We start from the raw sequence: 22,614 nt of genomic DNA, 5'->3' as shown, positions 1-22,614 counted from the left end.
CTATCACACGCATACGGAGGTTCATAGCTAGAGGCTAGTAAAGGTCTCGAGTCCTTAGCTATACTTTTTTATGTTTAACTAAAAATTTTATCACACGCGTATGTAGGCATAGCTCGAGGCTGGCAAAGATCCTGGGTCCCTAAAATAGAAAATTTTTTATTTAGGTCCTTTAATTTTTAAAAATTTTTAAATTAATAAAAGTAAAATTATACTTTGGCCCCTTCTTAAATATGATAAAATTTTGATTTAATCCTTTAAAAATTATAAAGATATAGGCTATTTAAATAGTGAAATTACATTTGTACTATCGTAAAAATTAAAATTTAATTCCAATCCCTTAACAAAAATTCTACCTTAAGCCTACGGCGTATATGTGGAAATCATTAATTTAGAATACGATATGTGTTTAAAAATAACATATAATAGATAATAAAACATAATGTTTGGAACTAATAATTTAATGCGTACGTAAAAGAAAATTGAAATACGTATATAAATCATATTAATAATATTAAATATCGACAATTGTTTAGGATGGTTGTTTATTTACAAATGAAATATGTATGATATTAAAATTAAAACAATAGATTTAATTGTTTATCGTTATGTTGTTATCAATCTTGTGTCGATGTCAAGTTAACTCGTGACACCAACTCAATTAAATATATTATTAATAGTAGTTAATATGAAAGTAATAAAGTGTGAATAATTATAATTAAAATTAAAATGTAAAAATATATTAAAATAAAGATTTTTCGAGTGGTAAATTAAAATTTTTACTTATGTCATTAGTTTTGATTCGAATCTCACCATATGTAGTGGTAAAGAATTTATTTATAAATGCATTAAACATGAGTTTAATCTTTTGGCATGTTAATTTTGATTTTTTATTTTAAATTATATAAAAGTATGAAAAGACAAAAAGGTCACCAGAATAATAATAGTAATCATTTAATAAAAGGGTATATTGGTAATTTCATAACCAAGTTGATACCTAGTTAACTCGTGACACCAACTTCGTTATGGGTTTTATTAGTAGTAAGTATATGTAGATAAATTTGCTGAGAGAAAATATTTTATGTTAAAAGTTAATTTTTAAAAAATCCATCCATTGACATATTAATTTTAGTTCTTTTATTTTAAAACTATATAAAAGTATAAAAAGACAAAGGTCATCAAAATAATAATAGTAATCATTTAATAAAAATGTATATTGGTCATTTTCTAACTAAATTGATATATGGTTAACTCGTGACATCAACTCCGTCGGGAGTTTTATTAATAGTATAAGCGAATTAGTATTTAGTTAATTCGTGACACTAATTCAATCAAAAGTTTTATTAATAGTATAGATTTTTTTTTTAATATCAAAATAAACTACATAAATAATCACACAACTATTAACGTATTTCTGCTTTGGTCATCAAATTACAAAAAAAAAAATCTAATTTCATTAGTATCATTTTCGATCGATTCTATTTTAGAAACCCTCCCTTAAATCGATAACAAAAATGATGTTATAGTCTTTTTTTAATTGGTATAGTACCACATTTAATTCTCTAACACTTTTACATTTTATCAATTTAATCCTAATCTAAATAATTTAACAAAATAAACTCTTCAGATTTATAAATTCTATTCATCTCATCCTCTCTCTCTCTCTCTCTAGAAGATAATAACGAATGAGTTGAGCGGTGAGTTATTTCTACAGCCAATGGTTGTCAAATCAGAAAAAGCAAGAGTCGAAATCGCAATAAACAAGAAAATGAAAATATCCACAAAACGGTGACATACAACCAACCATCTTTTATCATAATTCTTCCCGTCAATTATTTATTTGTCTTCTATACAATAAATATTTAAAGATTAAATTATGTTATAAGTCCTTATACATTTTGTACATTTAGAATTTAATTTTTATTTTTATTATTAAGAATTTAATTTTTTATTTCTCCATTTTAAAAATTCATGTTTAGTTGTTACCCTCTTTAAGTTTCTTTATCAAACTCATCATGATAAAATAATTTTCTTATTAAAATTGTGTTCTTAAGAAAAATTGATACTAGTATTTTGATTAAAACGGTTAATATTATTAACTATTTAGAGTTATGAATGGCATTATAAAAGTAAATGGACTAAACTATGTCAAGAATTAAAGTATATAGATTAAATCTCAAGTTTCAAAATAGTTTAGGGCTAAAATTGAAATTTAACTATTATCTTAAAAACACCCAAACCTAAAAGAAATAAAAAGACTTTTAGGGTTTTCAATTAAATATAACCATGTAATATGTTAATTGAAAAGTTGAACCATATTAATAACATTATAAAAGGGTAAATTTTACCCAATGTCACACTAAAATAGAATTTGTTCTATTTTGGTCACTCTAATTTTTTCTTAATTTAGTCACTATAAATTATTTAAACTAATAACAAATTAGTCAATTGAATGGCAACACGTGATATTTTTTTTACTTTTGATTAAAGTCTAGGAATCTCTCTGTTCCATTCCAAAAGGTGATAACTTTCTTGTTCCAAACCCCGTAACAAGTTCAAACCCACAAGCATGGTAGAATTGAAATTTTCTGCAACTGAAACTATGATTCGGACCTTCTCTTCTTTGCTAGAGGTCGAAATCAAATTGTAAAGCCACTGCTTCTTCGATTATAAAGCTACCATTGATTACGGTGGTGTTGTGCCATTTATATCGGCTATAGTTAGTGCTGAAGGCCTGCAAAACTCGAACCTTAGTTCAGGGACTTCTAGCTCATTGTCGGGTGCCAACTTATCTTCACCGAGCACGGCCGAAACTTCTATTGGAGCACAACATAGGAATCTTAAACCATTGCAAATTGGATCAACCATATATGTATCCCAGACGAATTCATTATTGCTTCAGAGTATTGATTCTTCTAGCTCTTCGGTAAGCATACATGTCCAAGGTCTCAATTAAGCTACAAGATTCAGCTAAGATTCTAGATTTCTCACTTACTTCTTTGTTGGCAATAGAGGCCAAGACGATCTTCAGCACGTGACGGTGAACTTTTATATGCAAGGCAAGAGATTGAAAATGCTCGTGTTTCAAGGAAGGTTACAGTGCTTCATGCATCTGTTTATCAGAATATTTCCAAGTTTGAGAGTCAAGTGTTTGACTTCTTATTCATCTGCAACATGCCCATGTTTATGCTAAATTGTTCATGGCTTCATGCAAAGTATTTGCAGGAGTTATGAGATGATGAAACAAATACTCAAAGTTTACATATACAAAGGAGTAAAGCCCATATTTCATCAGCCAAAGATGATAGGAATTTATGCCTCACAAGGATGGTTTATGAAACTCATGGAAGAAAACAAAAGGCTCGTTGCGAAAGAACCGAGAAGAGCTCATTTGTTTTACTTACCCTTTAGTTCGAATTTGCAAAGGAGTGAGATAAATGGACAATGTTTTCAACCTGTCGAAAAATCGAAGCTTTCAGCACCTTAATACTGAGGATGGGAAGGGCTATAGGTAATTTTGTGAAGTAAATATGATCGAATTTATAATGAGATTATTAAAAATAATAATAATTTTTTTTATTGATATAATGTTTAGAATTATTCATAATATTTTAACTTGAACGATAAATGTATTTTAGTGTACTCGAAGCGAACTCATTTTCTCGTATACTGACAATAAGGTCGATGTCAAACGAACTAAAACTCAATTGGAATAAATTTATAAAAGTTCAATTGACTTTTTTTTAATTAATAAAGGGACATAAGACGTGACTTCTTATTATTGATTAGAATTTTTTTAACAGATTTAATATTTGAGATGATTTGAGTAATGAAATATAGTTTTAAGTATCTATATAGAAAAAAAGTATGGTTGAAGTATTAGCTTTTGGGTATTTTCATTTTAGTATTTTTTTATCAAATTTAGTTGATAAGTTTGTTTTATTGTTTTTAAGTGAAATGGTCATAAAGAAAATATAAAACTTGAACGAAGGACTAAATTATACAATGTGTAAAATTTGAAATTTAAATTTTTTCCTTAGTTAGTAAGTGTGCAATCTAATATTGAGAATTTTAAGGTTTTTTTTTTAACTATGTTAGTAAATAAGAATTATTATTATATATTCTTAATGTTTCCAAGGCTTCTTAGGACGTTATCTCTTTTTTTCTATCATTAATTTATCGTTTCTTGCTTATTTAAGTTAATTCATGTTGTTTTGGCTTGCTGATTTTATTAATTTTCGTTCTAGGTTAAAGTTGCTTTAAGAAAGACGTTCTCTTATCTCGTTCCATAAAAAAACACATCAAAATTAAGAGTTTTAATTTTTTTATGTTGTTTCAAACATTCTTGCACAACACAGTTTGCTTTTGTCTTTAACATTTATTTTAACAAATCTATTTGTGTTTTGTTTTTCCATATATGATTGAGGCATGTTCTTGAGGTTCAATGATAGTTTCTTTCCATCCAAGAAGCCCTAATTTGTTCTCTACTTGACTCTTTACTAGTTGGTTCATCTTTCTTTTTGTGACAACTAATTTATTTTCGTTGTTTCTCCTTTCAATTAATATTCATCTAAAAATTTAGGTTAAATCCGCAACTTAGACAAATTACAATCCTATTTCGCATGCGTATCATATCATTCAGTATCATAAGATTTAGTTAAAATTATTTAATTTAAATTTATTCAGGTAATCTACTCAAGTGCCAAAATTAAAGTATAATATTTCCTTTCAATAGTTGTACGTATTAATCAAAGAAAGGTTGCTTTAATTTTAAAAGAGGTATTTAATGCTTCTTTATATTCTTAAAATAAAAAGCGCAAATCTTTTTGCTGGAAAGCTTAAACATGGCCAATTACGCTCCCCTAAACACCACTTCGCAACCCAAAATTTGCACTTCTTCTGCTGCTGCCGCCGCCATTTCTGCTTTCATTTTCAACCTCACCTCTCTTTGCTTACTTTCAAGATATGGGTAAGCTTCCTTCTTCTTTCATTCTTCGTTCAGTTGTTAATGGTGGAAGCCATCTTTCTAATTTCCACTCTTTTTCTTCTTCTTCTAACACAATTGCTACCCACATCGAAGCCTTAAGTAACAAACCCATGTCCATGCCTGTTAGAGGAAAGGGGAAAAAAGATTATCGCTTCGATAGTGTTGATGATGCTTTGATTTTGTTCAATAAGATGATTGACAAGTATCGAAAGCCTTCAATTGTGGAATTCACTAAATTATTAGGAGCCATTGTTAGAATGAAACATTATGCCATTGTTGTTTCTATGTATAGACAGATCGATTTATTGGGAGTTTCCCACGATGGTTATTCTATGAGCATCTTGCTTAATTGCTTTTGTCAATTAGGTCGAACTGATTTTGGGTTTTCTGTTTTGGGGAAAATGCTGAAGTTAGGTGTTGAGCCTGATGTTGTAATTTTTTCAACTTTGATTAATGGACTTTGTAATCAAAATAAGATTTCTGAGGCTGTTAGTATGTTCGATGGAATGACTGAAAGAGGGTATCAACCTAATTTGATTGTTTACAATACAATGCTTAAGGGGTTGTGTAAGACCGGTAATACTGGTAGAGCTGTTAGGTTTCTAAGGCTGATGGAAAGCAGAGGTTTTGTACCTAATGTTGTAGCGTATAATACCATCCTTGACTGTCTTTGTAAGAACGGGTTGTTGAAGGAGGCTCTCGATATCTTCTCCAAAGTGAAGGTTAAAGGCATTAGACCAGATATCTTTACTTACAATTGCTTAATTCATGGTATGTGTAATTTGGGCCGGCTGGAGGAGGCAACAAGCCTTTTGAATGAAATGGTTGATAACAATATTTCACTTAATATTGTCACATATAATATATTGATTGATGCACTTTGCAAGGAAGGAACGATTTCTAAAGCTGTAGAGACCGTTGACATGATGAGAAAGCAAGGGATTGAGCCCAATGTTGTCACGTATAATACATTGGTTGATGCGCATTGCAAGGAAGGGATGTTCTCTAAAGCTGAGGATATTTTTGACGCAATGATAAAGCGAGGCATTGAGCCTAATGTTGTTACCCATAATGCATTAATCAACGGCCATTGCATGCGGAACAAAATGGATAAAGCTAGAAGAGTTTTCAACTTGATGATTGATAAGGGTTGTGCACCTGATATAGTTACTTACAGCACCATGATCAGTGGATATTGCAAAGCTAAGAGGTTAGACGAAGCAATGGAACTCTTTCATGAAATATCTCTAAAGGGACCAATCCCGGATATTGTCACATACAACACTCTCTTGCAGAATATGTTTCAATTAGGGAGAGTTTCAACTGCATGTGAACTGTTTAGAAAGATGCTTGCTTCTGGACAAGTTCCAGATATAGTAACGTTTTTTATTTTGCTAGATGGCTTATGCAAAACAGGTAATTTCAAAGAGGCATTGATACTTTTTCAAGCAATGCAAAACAGTGGGTTGGAACTTGATATTGTCCCATATACTATCCTAATTAATGGGTTGTGCAAAGCTGGGCATATCGAAGTTGCAAAGGAATTATTTCATCAACTCTCAGACATTGGTTTAAAACCGAATGTTTACACATATTGTATAATGATTAATGGATTGTGTAAAGAGGGATTGCCAGATGAAGCATACAGGTTGTTTGGGGGCATGGGAGATAATGACTGTTTGCCTAATAGCTGCTGTTATAATGTAATGATTCGGGGGTTGCTTCGCAACAGCTATACTTCGAAGGCAACGCAACTTCTTATGGAAATGGTTGGTAAGGGCTTTTCTGCAGATATAATCACTGCCACCTTGTTTATGGATCTTATCATACACTCTAATAAATCAATCTTGCTCTGAAATTTTTCACAAATTGTGTAAAGATCATCACTTGCAATGTGAATCAGTTGTACATAACCATTGCACAGTGATAAAAGATTGTGGAAACTAGAAAGAGGTTTAGTGTCTATTTTCAATATTGTTGATTTTGTTCTGACTTGTGTAGCTTGTTCATCTTGATCTTAGCAACTTCTTGATCTTGTTGGTGGTGATGTTAAGAAATTAGTGGAAATCCAATATTGCTTGTGGATTTTAAAGCAGGGGCATTTGTATGAACAACTAAACATGAGTTGAGAATAAAAGGAATTGAAATAAATATTAAGGTGATTTAATGGTAGTGATTTTTTTGGGGGGTAGAATAATGAAGGGAAAAACTACAGAAAGTTATTACCCATGCAGCCTATCCCCAGCAGTCCCAGTACTGTCCTTGCAAAGAATGCTCTCCAGTGCAGCCGGTGGATTCAGCAGCCTGCTAAGGCCAAACGCATTGGCTTCCCGCACAATGTGATGTATCTGAAGCTATTGCTAAAATTAATTTCTCAAAGAGTGCAGCACAGAAGTCATGCACGAGACATCTGAAGCTATTGCTAAAATTGAGATTGGTTCATTGAAAAAGCTGTTAGCTTTGATGTTCCCAAGCTTTTGATATAACAATATTTAAGAAAAAAAATTATTTATATTTTCTAAGTCCTTTAGTGAAAATAATTATTAGAAATTTTTATTTTACTAATTTATCTATCAAAATAAAATAAATATACATAACCTCTTTTCTCTAATCTTTTTTTCTTCCTCCATAGTGTTAGGATTTGGTATTTGCTTGGATCCCATGTAAAAAAACTCTTGGATTTTTTGAAAGATTTAATTAAACACTCCTAATTTTTTAAGCATTCTCATTAATCTCACAAATTTTTAAAAATTTTAATCAAACCCTAGTTCTTTTAAAAGATTATCATTAAACTCTTAAAATTTTTAAAATTGTAATTATACCCGTAAAATTTTATGAAAAAGTTAAAGACTAAAAATGTTAAAAGGAAGTGAACTTGTAAAAAAATTATAAGAATGAAAATAGAGTAAAATTTGTTTTCCGGTAATCCTATATTTCATTAACCGAATACATGAATTTTTCATTTCAAGCAAATAAATCAAACAAGGTATTGTGCATTCCATCTATAATCTTATATTTTCCTAATTTTATCACGAAACATAATCCAAGATTCGACAAATTAAATCCATCACCAGTGGTTTATGTTAGATTTTGCTATTTATTACTTTTAATTTGAATCTTATAATTTAGAACCCAAGTATAAAAATATGATCTGAACATAATACAGTCAATAAATATAATCAAAGATTATGGCACACTCAGGACGTGGTTGAAAGATATTATTTAACAAATATATATTTTAAAATAATATAAAAACAAAGCAAACTTCCGTTGAAATCATAAAATAAAATGTTAAATATTATGGTGTTTTGGGTTTGAATCCCATCAAATGATTTTTTTATTTTAGATTTTACTAATTTAAAATGACAAAAAAATACCCTCATAATAATATTGATTATTTTATAAAATAAATTATTTTTTACAACTACTCAACTGAGTTGGAACTCGATTGATTGGTAACACCAACTCGATTAGCCTTTTAATTATAGCATAAAAGAAAGATTTTTATAATTATTCAACTAAGTTACGATTTGATTGTGAGATGATAATAACTCAATATTATGTTAATTAGTTTTTTATGGTGTGCATTTATCACTAAATTTATAATGTTTGAAAAATACTATTATTAAGAAAATAAAATTAAATAATATAAATGTTTATTTTTAAAATTATGATAGTTTGTATTACTACAAATATAAATTAATATCATAAAATTTTAGAGTGTAGAATAAACTTGAATTAATTAATGATATTCATAAAAATATTGAAAATTTTAAAAAAAACTTCATGTCAATGTTTCCTATCTTCAAACTCTGCATTGTATAGTTGTTTCAAAAGTGTTGTAGCCGGTAGAGTTTTAGTGTCAATATGTATTGTCATTTGTCCACTACAACTTTTAAAGGCAGCAAAAATATTATAAAATATATCTATAAATTAAAAAGAGAGGCACATGAAGTGAATTAAGAGAAAAAAGAAAAAGCGGGTTGATGAAGGGGAAAAAAAAAAGAAAAAAAGCTAGTAGTAATCAACTCGGAAACTGATTTTGTCGTTGGACAAAACAAAAGAGAAGAAGCTAATTGATAAAGATACAGTTGAGTTGGGCTTAAGTAAAGCTAACCATTCTTTGGACGTGGATGCTTTGGGCCACTCTGTTAGAGCTGCTTATTGTTCTAATCTAATTGTGGGAACCGAAACTCTGATAATGTGAATTTGGCCTGAATGTTAGGGCTATGGGAGAGGTGTCCAACGTTGATGTTTCCAATCATCCATCTACCATCGACACACGAGTAGACAGTAAGGTGAGGAAGCTGAAATCTCTGGTAGATTTTGTGGGGATGCCACCGCCGAAGAAAGGATACAATAGTAGTAAAAAACAACGAAAATCAGGCTCTCTGTTACTGCTGTTTCAAAACAATCGAAATAAGGTTTCATTTTCAAGCTCAGCTCTCTTTGGTTTTCCATTTTGCTTACCTTCAAGATATGGGTAAGCTTCCTTCTTCTTTTATTCTTCGCTCGGTTGTTAATGCTGGAAGCCATCTTTCTAATTTCCACTCTTTTTCTTCTTCTTCTAACACCATTGCTACCGACATCGAAGGCCTAAGTAAGAAACCCATGTCCATGCCCGTTAGAGGAAAGGGAAAAAGAGACCACCGCTTCGATAATGTTGATCATGCTTTGATTTTGTTCAATAAGATGATTGAAAAGTACCCAAAGCCTTCAATTGTGGAATTTAATAAATTATTAGGAGCCATTGTTAGGATGAAACATTATGCCATTGCTGTTTCTATGTATAGACGGATCGAATTATTGGGAGTTTCCCACGATGTTTATTCTTTGAACATCTTGATTAATTGCTTTTGTCAAATAGGTCGAATTGATTTTGGGTTGTCTGTTTTGGGGAAAATGCTGAAGTTAGGTTTTGAACCTAGTGCTGTAACTTTTTCAACCTTGATTAATGGACTTTGTAATCAAAATAAGATTTCTGAGGCTGTTAGTATGTTCGATGGAATGACTGAAAGAGGGTATCAACCTAATTTGATTGTTTACAGTACAGTACTTAAGGGGTTGTGTAAGACCGGTAATACTGGTAGAGCTGTTAGGTTTCTAAGGCTGATGGAAAGCAGAGGTTTTGAACCTAATATTGTAGCATATAGTACCATCCTTGACTGTCTTTTTAAGAACGGGTTGTTGAAGGAGGCTCTCGATCTCTTCTCCGAAGTGAAGGTTAAAGGCATTAGACCAAATATCTTTACTTACAGTTGCTTAATTCATGGTATGTGTAATTTGGGCCAGCTGGAGGAGGCAACAAGGCTTTTGAATGAAATGGTGGATAACAATATTTCACTTAATATTGTCACATATAATATATTGATCGATGCACTTTGCAAGGAAGGAATGATTTCTAAAGCTATAGAGATCGTTGACACAATGAGAAAGAAAGGCATTGAGCCCAATGTTGTTACATATAGTATATTGGTTGATGCACATTGCAAGGAAGGGATGGTCTCTGAAGCTGAGGATATCGTTGACGCAATGATAAAGCGAGGCATTGAGCCTAATGTTGTTACCCATAATGCATTAATCAACGGCCATTGCTTGCAGAACAAAATGGATAAAGCTAGAAGAGTTTTCAACTTGATGATTGAGAAGGGTTGTGCACCTGATATAGTTACTTACAGCACCATGATCAATGGATATTGCAAAGCGAAGAGGTTAGACGAAGCAATGGAACTCTTTCATGAAATATCTCAAAAGGGACCAATCCCGAATACTGTCACATACAACACTCTTGTGCAAAGTATGTTTCAGTTAGGGAAAGTTTCAACTGCTTGTGAACTTCTTAGAAAGATGCTTGCTTCTGGACAAGTTCCAAATATAGTAACGTTTTTGATTTTCCTAGATGGCTTATGCAAAACAGGTAATCTCAAAGAGGCATTGAAACTTTTTCAAGCAATGCAAAACAGTGGGTTGGAACTTGATATTGTCCCATATACTATCCTAATTAATGGGTTGTGCAAAGCTGAGCAAATCGAAGTTGCAAAGGAATTATTTCATCAACTCTCAGACAATGGTTTAAAACCAAATGTTTACATATATTGTGTAATGATTAATGGACTGTGTAAAGAGGGATTGCCAGATGAAGCATACAGGTTGTTTGGGAGCATGGGAGATAATGACTGTTTGCCTAACAGCTCCTGTTATAATGTAATGATCCGGGGGTTCCTTCAAAACAGCTATACCTCAAAGGCAACGCAACTTCCTACGGAAATGGTTGGTAAGGGCTTTTCTGCAGATATATTCACTGCCACCTTATTTATAAATCTCATTACACACTCTAATAAATCAATCTTGCTGTGAAATGTTTCACAAATTGTGTGAAGATCATCACTTGCAATGTGAATCAGTGTGTATATAACCATTGTACAGTGATAAAAGATTTTGTAAACTAGAATGAGTTTTAGTGTCCATTTTCAATTTTGTTGATTTTATTCTGACTTGTGTAGTAAGTGAGAATCTTGTTGGTGGTATAGGGGAAAATCAACATCTGTTGCAACGACAATAGCATCGGTTTAACTTTCGGCTGCTCAGAACTTTTAACTCCTTAAAAGTGTAAAATTCAATCAAATCTAGGGTTTATTTGATTGAGTGAAAATAAATTTCGGAAAATGATTTTTTGGAAAATAATATTATTTTCTAAAAATATAATATTTTGTTTTGTTTAAATGATTATAAGTAAAACATTTTACGTTATTTTCGTGAATTCATTTTTCAAAAATACATAAATATTTTCATGACGAAAAATATATTTCTTTTCATTATTTAATTACAAAAACTATTGTAAGATAAAATATTCATTTTTAATCAAACTCAGTTAACTTAATTATTCTTGTAGTCTTTAACTTTTATTTCCTAAGTATTTATTTTGTAATGAATAGATTCAAATAGGATATCAAAGGATATTTTTACAACTATAGGGATACGGATTTGAATAATGGATATTCAAGGGATCTATTCGTATCTACTAGCAAATAGTTAATTTTAACAAATAATTGTCATCCCTAATCATAACTTTGCTATAGTATATTTATGTATGTATATATATATGTTTTGCTTTATGAGTATATAATTGTAGAAGAAAAGAAAAAAGATAGGAAATGATAACAAGAGCAACTCACTTGAATCCACGTCGAATAATTCAAGTGCATTCTTTTATGAAATCGATGAAGAACGAGTGAACGAATATTGAGTCATTTTAGCCATTAGTTTCTTATCCAACACTGAGAACCAGATAATTAAAGAAAAGGTGAAAATTATGATTTGGGGCTTTTGGGTTATAACAACCCTAACATGTATCCGCCATCGAAATAGAATTTCGGAGCATTACTAGAATTTGCAGATCACTTAAAAAAATTTCAATTAAATACTTATTGATTCAATGCATCATATAAATAAATATATTACCATTCAATCAACAGCTTGTGACTTGTCTAAGCATCAAACAGCAACATTGTTAGTATACTAGTACATATTTCATATAAATTTAACATTGATATACTTATTTTCTCGACATGTCACACTTGAGTTTAATAATTGTCTTTACTTACATAATTTCCTTGTATCAACATATTAAAGATAATCATATATGTACATGTCATAAAACATATTATTCTCTTATTGGTTTTCATAAGTATATATCATTCATTTCATTATATCAATATTTCATGTTCCATCATTTCCATATATTTTATGTATATTTATTAGGTAATAGTTTATATCAAACTTAACATAAATTATATTCCGCGTACTTATACTTATTTCGTTTATCTATCTTCATAATTATTTTATACAACTATTTTGTACATATATTTCCATATGATCAGTTCTTGTAAACATTTCACACAACCATTTCATATAACCATTCGTCATCGATACATATTACCAGAATATCAGTTGTTCAATAAATGTCATAGCGTCTCCCATCCACGGTCTTATTTATCTTTGACATGATTCCATAGTGTCTTTCAATTATGGTCTTACTCATTTCCTGTCATGTTGCCATGGTATCTTTCAACCATGGTCTTATTCATTTCCCCGTCACGTTGCCATGGTATCTTTCAACCATGGTTTTATTCATTTCATGTCACGTTGCCATGGTATCTTTCAACCATGGTCTTACACATTTCATATCAGGTTGCCATGGTATCTTTCAACCATAGTCTTACTCATTTCATATCAGGTTGCCATGGTATCTTTCAACCATGGTCTTACACATTTCATATCAGAGAGCACACTCCCGCGAACCTCATCCTTACAGTGGGATTACCGGTCGAGTTAAATCCTCAGTAATATAAACTCATAGAGTATTGTCGGGATTACCGGTCCAAAGCTAAATCCTCGCAACGACAATTACTCTAATGAGCTTGGGTCCAATTACCACCAAGCTAAATTGAGACCCTAATTCGGATTACCCGTCCGGGCTAAATCCATTTTCCACATATTCTTCGGGAAGGCTATATCAGGATAGGATCACCCGTCTGGGCTAGATCCTTTTTACCGTCAATTCCTTTTCGTTCAACCGGGGTTTCAGAGGCATATAATTCAACCGGGCTAGATCCTTTCAAGTATTCAAGCATATAATTCAAGTTATACGAACTTACCTGGCAAAATTGCAGAAATATCAAGATTCAGAGGTATTTTGGTAATTTACTATTTTCCCAATTTTCACCTGATCTAAATTTGACAAATTCATTCAATTTATTAATTTAGATAATAAAACAATTCATTCCCTTTAATTTGGTCATTTTTTACATTTTTACAAAATTGCCCCTAAAGTTTTACTTTTATTCAATTTAGTCCTTAAGCTTAAAACATGCAAATTAGCCATTCTAGCTGAATATTCATATATATTTTTCTCCTCCTCCTTTCCATTCCACATCCTTAATGTATATAACATGCTTATAAGTAACATTATCTATAATTTCACTATTTACTTATATGTATATTTAAAGTTGTCCATCCGTATCATAGTCACTAAATTATTTTTATATTAAGATAGAGAACTCCAAATCAAGATCCGCTAATTTTCCCTGAAACTAGACTCACATATCTTCTTACCATAAAATTTTAAGAATTTTTAGTTAATCCAATAAGTACAGTTTATTTTTTTAAAGTTATCCCTATTCTGCTGTCTAACAGTTCTGACCTTTCTTCACTAAAAATTAATTATCTTCTCGTACAGAATTCGAATGATGGTACCGTTTATTTATCTTGAAAATAGACTCATTCAAATTTCTAAAAATATAAATTTAATCCCACAATTAGTTTTCTCCAATTTTTTATGATTTTCCAAAGTCAGAACAGGGGAACCCGAATTCATTCTGACCTTGTCTCACAAAATTTATTATATCTTATGATTTACAATTCCATTGCTTACATAATTTCTTCTATAATAAAATATACTTAATAAGCTTTAATTTCATATTTTATTCATCCTATAATTCGATTTCTACAATTTTTGGTGATTTTTCAAAGTTAAACTACTGCTGCTGTTCAAAACTGTTTTAGTGCAAGATATTATTTACCATGTTTATAACACCCTTATTTTCGTTCTTTACACTATTTCTCATCACTTTCTCTTGTTTTCTCTTCATTAACATATCAAAAACATAGAACCATATGTAAGGAAACTCTACATTAACATTAATCCCATGCTTTTTCAATAATATCAAACTTAAAAATATATTGAAATCATGATGTTCTTGTATTATTTTATTGATTTCAATCTTCATCTTTGATTTTCTCTCTCCTTTAGCTTCCATTTCTTGAATCCAACTTGATATTATAATTTCCCATAGTCTCCTTAACATTTTTCTCTCTTGGTAGCTATAAAAATTCTTTTGATTTTTGGGTGAAAATGGTGAATTTTTGATAGAAAAACCAAATTATAAAGAAAGCAAACTTTCTTTCTTTCTCTCTTCCTCTCACGTTAGTGCATGGAAAAGATGGATGATGGTGTGTATGTTTTTTTGCCCCCCACACATATATAGGCTAAATAAAATAATAAAGTAATAAAATATATTATTAAAATATTAAATAAATAATAATTATCTAATTAAATAATTAAATAATTATAAAATATCACCAACATCATCATTACTTTCTAGATTTCTCTCTCTTCCAATTGATCATTTTACTCTTTGTGATATTTTAAAATTCCATTCTTGAGTCATCACTTAATTTGATAAAATTACAATTTAGTCCCTCATAACTTTTTACCTATTCAATTTGGTCCTAATTCATCAATTTTCCTTGGTTTCTAGATTATTCTACCCTTAAAATATTTACACTATTAGTCCTTCAACTTTTTCATTTTTACACTTTAATCCTTCAAATTTTGAGTATTTACTATTGGGCCACAAAACTTTTCTCACTTTTATAATTTAGTCTTTTCTTGAATCAGTATGTCATAATATACTTCCTAGTGACATAACTCAATTTTCCTATTCTTGTCACTTTATGTCCTTATTTTACTAAATTAAGGATAATATCTTCTTGTAAAAATTTTCGGGTATTACATGAGTATTTCAATTTTTTATCAAATTTAGCCAATAAATTTTATTTTTAGCTTTTAAATAAAACAGACATAAAAATATATAAAACTATAACGAATGATCAAATTATATAATAGGTAAACGTTGAAAGTTAAATTTTTAAATTTAAGATTAAATTGACATAAATATATAAACATTAATAATTAAATTTATTAATATATCAATTTTAAAATCTATGACATTATGTAACGCTGAAAAGATAAAGTGGAATAATTAAATAATTATTTTGTAACCAAGTATTAAATTTACTTTTTTCACTTTAAAGACCAGAAGTAAAAAGGAAAGAGGCCTAGAAATGAAATCTGAATAAAATAGCCCAAGCCCATAAATGTGAATGACAAAAAGGCAAAAGAGAATTTTACGAAGTGAGGATACTTCTTGGCAGAACTTGGATCAAAGTAAATTATCAACATTCCATTTGAAAACAGGTATGAAAAGAGAATTTTTTTTAATTGTTTTTTCTATTGAATTTTTGTAGATAAGCCTAAATCTCTGTAGTAATGGTGTTTTCGAGTGTTGTTAGTGTGGGGTTTTAGTTGAATTTGAATCAAGCTCAGGGTCAAATTTTGAAATCATCGCAATAAGATCTTGATCGGTTTCTTTATTTTTCTTTTTTATCAGTCTGGGTGTTGAATTATTGCTTTTGAATGTTCTGTTTGATATGTGATTTTCTGGGTTTGCGTTCTGTTTGGTTGGTGGGAAAATATTTAGGGAAAGAAGGCTGAAATGGAGATGGCAGGTGGAGGTGGAATCACAGAAAATAGGAATATGGAGATGGATGTTGATGATATGGATTCTTTGTTTGAAGGGATGGTGCTTTTTACACCATCCCAGTTGGTAGAAGACCATGAATTAGAGCAAAAGCAAGATCTTGATCATCCCAAACCTGAACTCAAACCTGAATCCGAACCCGAACCCAAACCCGATTCACTAAATTCAAAGCAGCAGCATCAAGGGATTCAGGAGCCCCTTGATGAGAATCTGTTCTCTGACCTTGTTCTTCAAACCCCGCTCGATCAGCCTGAACTCCAACCCGAAGCCAAACATGAGCCTGAACCAGGGCCACCTTCTGCTACTGCCTTCGCTCGGCAGACATCTTCAACTTTTCGAAAGAAAAAGAAAGCTACTGGATTCAGGATTGGATATGGTAGAGATCACCAGATTAATAATATTGATGCTGATGGTCATGGTACTGATACTGGTACCGGATCTGGGATTGGATATGGTACAGATGATCGGACTGATGATAATTTGAATGGTCACAATGTTAACAATCATGTGCAGCCATCTCCTTCTCTTCATACCAGTGCGACTACAAGTACTACAGTATCATTGGTTTCAGAGTCTGATTCAGAACTCCATCAAGGCCAGGCTCAGCAGCAACAGCAACAACAGCAACAATCTGTTGATGATGCTGAATCCCGATTTGATCAAATCAAGGCCCGGATTTTTGATAAGCTCAACCATGCTCGTGAATTGGCTGTCTCCGTATCTGCAGCTCGCAAGGACTCCATCAGGAGGAGAAGGAAGGCTGCTGATGATCTTCATTTAGCGACTATTAGACATGGGGAGCTTGAAAAGCGATTGGAGGACGCTTGTGAAGCTGAAGATTTCGAGGCTGCTGATAGGATCAATGAGAGCCTTGCTGCTGCTGACAAGGATAAACAATCTCTTCTTACTGCTCTTCGAGATGCTGAGGCTCAATGCAATGCTATTGATTCCAAAATGCTCGAGGTTCTCAACTGCCAGATTGCGGTTGAGGAGGAGTGTGCCACTTTGCTCCATGGTTTCTCTGAGGTCAGTCATCCAGCCATCAATGGCAAAATTGCCCAATGGCTTATTGTATTAATCTTTCATAGATCTAAATTGCTTATATATGTAGTGATTTTTTTACAAGTAATTGCTAGCTTATGTGTTATGAGGGGGATTCCACTATTACATGGTTGTGCTTTTCGGTTCTGATCCTTGTTTCTCTTCCCATAGGATGCTATGAGTAATGCTGATTCAGTTTTCAAGAAATCAGAAGCTCAATCTTCAGAAGAAAGGGAGAAATGGCTTTCTTTGACTGAAGCCTTGGAGTTGAACAAGATAGAATTACAAATTGAGGCACATTTAGTAGACAATGCTCGTGCGGCATTCAACACTTCCCTTGACGGCTTGATTGAAGATGATAAGAGAGAAAAAGAATTTCTCTGTGATCAAAAGGATATCTTGACCGATGAACTGCAAAAACTAATTGCCTTAGTGAAAGAAAAGGAAAAGGAAATTGCTGAAAATGAATCTAAAATGAAACAAGTAGATCAAAGGATTGCTGATACAATCTCTGGGTTTCAAGAGATGCAATCGAGCATTGACTCCAAGTATGAAAGCTTACAATCTCATCTTTCTCAGATGGAAACAGACAGTGAAACTCTATCAAAGAAAAAGGAAGAAATCGACAAACTCCTTGCTGAAGAAAAATATAGGGGGATTAAACTCAAGGAACTTGCCGAGATTTCTGTAGGAGAAGCAAAAATGTACCAGGAAGTTGTTGGACTAAGAAAAAGTTTGCTATCCTCTGTTTTGAAGTCCATGGAAGATAAAGTGAGGCTCGCGAAGACTGAAGAGAAGCTTTCTAAGGATGTCCAAATACTTCAACTTGAGGCTTCTACAGCGAGAGCCTCCTTGCAGGTTCGTTTTTGTTCTCCAATATATAAAAGATACAGATTTTGCTATATTGTTTATGTTCCATTACTTCATCTTTTGACTCCCAACATGAGGTACATTCTTATTTCCTTCATCCAATATGAGATTCTCACCCTCAAGCTGTTGTAAAGCACTATCTAATGGTCCTACTTTGCGAATTTGAACACACACAATTTAGATTGAATTTCTCATCTTGCCTTGGATTAGTTCTTTATCAACATACTGTAATCATACATCTAGGAAAGCATCATATACTCATCCTTAATATCATTACTGAATCTATCAATAACCAGTTCTTCCTATTGAACAATATCTGTATCATGAAAATCAATCTGTGGATTGTTAAATACCATGATCTTGTATAGTAGTCAGTTTCATTTGACTTTAGTACCTGCTAATAATCGTAGTACACAAGATTTCAGTATTTGTTTCTCTTTTTCCCCTCCCTTCTATGGTGCTAGTAGTTGATTAAATTTCCCCTCTATGGATTTTAGGAATTATCTTCAACAAAATCGAGCATTCAGCAGAATATAGCATCTTTAAAGCAGAGGGTCTATTTCATAGACAAAATGGTTCCAGAGCTTGAAGCAGAAAAGAAGGTTGCTGCTGCTTCGAGAAATTTCAAGGAAGCTGCACGATTAGCTGCTGAAGCAAAATCTTTAAGCACTGAAAAGGAAAGTGTACAGATCGAAATGGACAAAGCTGTGTTGGATCTTGGGAAACTGGAGGAAGAGATAAAGTGTACTGTGGATAAATTGCAGGAAATTGAAGGACTGATTTTATCAAAAGAAAAAGAATTGGCAATGGCTAGGTTCCAGAGGTTACTTCTAATTGCTGGTGCTGCTACAGCTGAAAGATCAGCAGCTCTAGAGTTGGGTGATGAGGAAGAGGCCAATCTTCTACTTGCAGAGGCTGATGCAGCTAATTCTGAAGCAAAAGAGCTTCAACCAAAATATAATCTGAAAGAAGAAGAATTTGAAGATTTACCGAAACACTTCATCTCCCTGGAACTTGTAACACGCCTTGGCCGTACGAAATTAGCAGATTTGGCTGCAATGTCCGGTGCCTGATTATTAGAGTAGCTTTTTTATGCTTATGGATTCAAAAACCAACTTGCCTTCTTCAATGCGAAGTCTGGGTTTGCCATTTTTCTCTTCTGCAGCTCCGCATAATTTCTTAATGCTTCTTCAACAACAACACCATTTGGGGCACCACCCTGGATCATGTTTTGCTTTTAACTTTCCATGCCTGCCATTTGGGTCATTCAATGCATGCAACCAAAATGTTGGATCTTTGGGAAGTGTAGTGTTGAAAGCGAATACAAGGATTTGAGAACCAGGCATTGCTTCTGAAATCATGCTTCTAAAATGGTAAATCAAGTTCTGAATTTGGCAGGCTAGTTTTATATGATCATTTTATAATTCTGTTCTTGTACTTCATTGGACTTCATTGGAATCGGTTTTCTGCAAGTATCTGAACTTACACGCTAAATTTTGCATACTGCATGAACATCCTAGGTGTCTTGTTTTCGTTTTTCTTGAAGGACGTGTGTCCGGCACTTATCTGAAAATGGGTTTGGGATATGACCTTATAAAGATCCTCCAAATAATAGAAACTTGTAAAAAAAAATGGAATATGCCCGTGGAAGTATCATGCAAATTCCTATCTTTTCCCCTCATTATTCTGATCTAATATTATGAAACTCAATCAAGATTTTGCTATGCTTCCATTCTGGCAGGTTAAAGAGTCTACTATTTCATTATATGCATTAATCCACCGTAAATAAAATTCCATCCTAAATTAGGAAATGTAATTATAGAATTTCTATTTTGCAGGGTGGATATGGAAATGGAAGATTTATGTGCCAGTTTCATCAACAAAGCTAAAGGGGATAACAAGTTTGTATTCTGAATCAAATTTTCATGTTAATATATATATATATTGAAAATCTTGATCAGGCAAAATGCTGAGTACGGTGCTGGTTTCTCTAATGACATTTTGGTGTCCTTTGAATTTGTTCTTGAGAAATTCATTGCAATTTTCAAAATTCTGGATGATTTCCAACATTGCTTAAAACCTATGTTTTTCTGACTTTTTGTTTTTGAAGTATCCATATCCGATACTCATGTTCAATGAATGTTTCTGTTGAAGAATTCATATCTGGCACCTAATTTTTTTTTTATAAATTCTCCAAATACATAAAAAAAACTTATAAAAATTAAAAATGCATGTACTCCTATCTGATATTCAAAACCCGAATTTAACAATTTATAAGGGTTGAAATTCACCTTTCTTTCAAAATGGATTGCTTAAAATTTTCAGCTCTTTTCAAGTTCGGGTTTGTTTCATGTTCGGGTCATTTCGGTTTCTCGATTATATTTTTCGAGTTATTTATACAAGTCATTTCAGATTTTGATCATTTTAATTTTGGTAAACCGGATTGAACTTCCCTTGTTCTCATCTCTTACATTCAAGACACCAATCCAGGTAATAGGCTTGAAACTGACATTTCATTCAAGTAGGTTGCATTTCACCTGTTAATTGGATGTGCGGGTTAGTTTTCATCAGGTTGTCAATCATGCTTTTTAACTTGGTCGCCGGGTTATTTTAGATTCAAGTTATTTCGAGTTATTAGTTTAGTTCATTTTAGATTCAAGTCATTTTTAAGTTCAAGTTGATTTTTGATGATCAAATCAAGTTTGACCATCGGATTGAGTTCAAAACTGAAAATTGATGAACCTCTTTCTCTTGTTCCAAATGAGTTTTATTGACTTGCCTTGTGTCTAGGGCCGAGCAAAAAAAAAAAAATCGAAAACTAACCTAAATTGAAGTGTTTTAACTATAGTTATAAATATTATTATTAAAATTTTTAAAATATGATACATAAAAAATACTAAAAATATTAAAATAAATATTTTTTAATAAATTGAAAATAAATTAAAAGATTTTATACTTAAATAACACAAAGACAGATGCAACTTAACAAGTAAATGTCTCTAAAATAGTAACAAAATTAATAATAAAACAAGAGTTATACATTATCCAAACAATAACAATAAAATAGTAGCAATATAATAATAAAATGGTGGCAAAATAACATTTTTTTTTGTAAATTTAAGTTGGGTTGCGCTTGGGCTAAAAAATCTTATTCGAGACCCGACTTATTTTCTAAATGAATTTTTTTTTTGTCCAGATTTATTTTTTAGGTCTATATTTTCTCTCAAATTTTCCCACTTTTTGAATGGATCTTCGATCGGATGGCCTGACCTATGGATAGGTTTATCTTGAAGTTGTTTTCTATTGCATACAATCAAATTGAAATTTTAAATATATCTTAACCTTAACCAAAATTAATCTAGTTATGGCTCACCTATAGTGAAATTTAAACCTATCATAAATTTGGGAGGAACCCACTCATAGCACTCACACAACGTGAGACTTGAACTTTGTCCTTGGGGCCTTAACCTTGTCACTAAGCCAATGTCTCATCAGCTATATTTTGTTAAGGAGTTTATAATAAGGGTGAAGTCACAAATTTTTTAGAGGGGTTGAAAGTATATTATAAATATTCAAGGGCCAAAATGATATTTTATTACTGTACTAATTTGTATTTTTAAAGTTTCTAAAGGGGTTCCAAAGCAATTGTGTCATAATAAATTTGTATTTTAGAGTTTTCAAATATATATAGTTTCAAATTTAACTCTAATGTGGAACTAGTTATATTTTAATAATATTCTAATTTAACATGTTTAATTTTTAAATTTAACTTGAACAAATTCACTCGATTTGACTCGACTCAAATTTCGTCTCACTTAACTCAAATTGAAGATGATAAGAATGCTCACCCCTACAAACATGGACAATCTTTTCTCCTACTCTTCAATTAAAAAACCGTGGATTTCTTTTAAAATGAGTTTATTGAATTCAATATTTTGAGTTTTTAAGTATAATTGAACTAATAGCTGAAATATAAATAAACTTAAATTAAAATAATTCTAGACAAAACTCAAACACAATGAGACTAGATCTAAAATAAAATCTGATCAAAAAATCTACACATAACTCATAAGCGTTGAGGCTCGAATTTAGAAACTACAATATTAAGGCCCCATCATTAAACTAGGGCCTAATTCGCTTTGATATCCAAAGCTAAGTGTAATCAATTTTTTAACATTGTTTATAGAGTCGCTAACAACCTCTTAACCCAACCCATCCCTCCCTCAATTAAAAAACAAACCTTATTCATGGAGTTTAAAAATTCTATAAGTAATATATGAAGTAATTACTTAATAAGGAAAATTATTTCGTGCATTGTTTTGGAGTCTTTGAAGGCTA

The 22,614-nt window shown here is 31.6% G+C and overlaps 3 protein-coding genes across 5 annotated transcripts; all 3 read left to right on the top strand.

Moving 5' to 3' along the window:
- Positions 1-4,760: 4,760 nt before the first annotated feature.
- Positions 4,761-7,135, top strand: LOC108450688 (pentatricopeptide repeat-containing protein At1g63330-like). Its single transcript, XM_053027916.1, has one exon. It carries the CDS (start codon positions 4,963-4,965, stop codon positions 6,838-6,840), a length of 1,878 nt encoding a protein of 625 aa, XP_052883876.1. The 5' UTR covers positions 4,761-4,962; the 3' UTR covers positions 6,841-7,135.
- Positions 7,136-8,827: 1,692 nt separating this feature from the next.
- LOC108451539 (pentatricopeptide repeat-containing protein At3g22470, mitochondrial-like) lies at positions 8,828-11,521 on the top strand. Of its 2 annotated transcripts, XM_053029109.1 has the most exons (2): positions 8,828-9,467; positions 9,579-11,521. In XM_053029109.1, exons 1-2 carry the CDS (start codon positions 9,464-9,466, stop codon positions 11,339-11,341), a joined length of 1,767 nt encoding a protein of 588 aa, XP_052885069.1. In that variant the 5' UTR covers positions 8,828-9,463; the 3' UTR covers positions 11,342-11,521. The 2 variants fall into 2 exon arrangements, with proteins under 2 accessions (XP_052885069.1, XP_017604707.2); XM_017749218.2 differs by having other exon boundaries at positions 8,830-11,521.
- Positions 11,522-15,880: 4,359 nt separating this feature from the next.
- On the top strand, positions 15,881-20,326 carry LOC108452921 (uncharacterized). Of its 2 annotated transcripts, none has more exons than XM_017750721.2 (5): positions 15,881-16,022; positions 16,306-17,391; positions 17,578-18,264; positions 18,774-19,649; positions 20,115-20,326. In XM_017750721.2, exons 2-4 carry the CDS (start codon positions 16,321-16,323, stop codon positions 19,347-19,349), a joined length of 2,334 nt encoding a protein of 777 aa, XP_017606210.1. In that variant the 5' UTR covers positions 15,881-16,022; positions 16,306-16,320; the 3' UTR covers positions 19,350-19,649; positions 20,115-20,326. The 2 variants fall into 2 exon arrangements, with proteins under 2 accessions (XP_017606210.1, XP_052885068.1); XM_053029108.1 differs by having other exon boundaries at positions 15,912-16,022; positions 16,216-17,391.
- The last annotated feature ends 2,288 nt before the right edge of the window (positions 20,327-22,614 follow it).

The sequence above is a fragment of the Gossypium arboreum genome, chromosome 5, assembly GCF_025698485.1.
Source record: "Gossypium arboreum isolate Shixiya-1 chromosome 5, ASM2569848v2, whole genome shotgun sequence".
NCBI classification, from domain to species: domain Eukaryota; kingdom Viridiplantae; phylum Streptophyta; class Magnoliopsida; order Malvales; family Malvaceae; genus Gossypium; species Gossypium arboreum.
Note: the sequence above shows the minus strand (reverse complement) of the source record. Positions and strands in the feature narration are given on the sequence as shown.

What these genes read in the sequence shown, in the direction of transcription:
- LOC108450688 (XM_053027916.1), top strand. Translation starts at nt 4,963, where the DNA reads ATGGGTAAGCTTCCTTCTTCTTTCATTCTTCGTTCAGTTGTTAATGGT.
- LOC108451539 (XM_017749218.2), top strand. Translation starts at nt 9,464, where the DNA reads ATGGGTAAGCTTCCTTCTTCTTTTATTCTTCGCTCGGTTGTTAATGCT.
- LOC108452921 (XM_017750721.2), top strand. Translation starts at nt 16,321, where the DNA reads ATGGAGATGGCAGGTGGAGGTGGAATCACAGAAAATAGGAATATGGAG. An exon ending in TGCTCCATGGTTTCTCTGAG is followed by an intron (nt 17,392 to 17,577) that starts GTCAGTCATCCA and finishes CTCTTCCCATAG; the next exon opens with GATGCTATGAGTAATGCTGA. An exon ending in CAGCGAGAGCCTCCTTGCAG is followed by an intron (nt 18,265 to 18,773) that starts GTTCGTTTTTGT and finishes TATGGATTTTAG; the next exon opens with GAATTATCTTCAACAAAATC.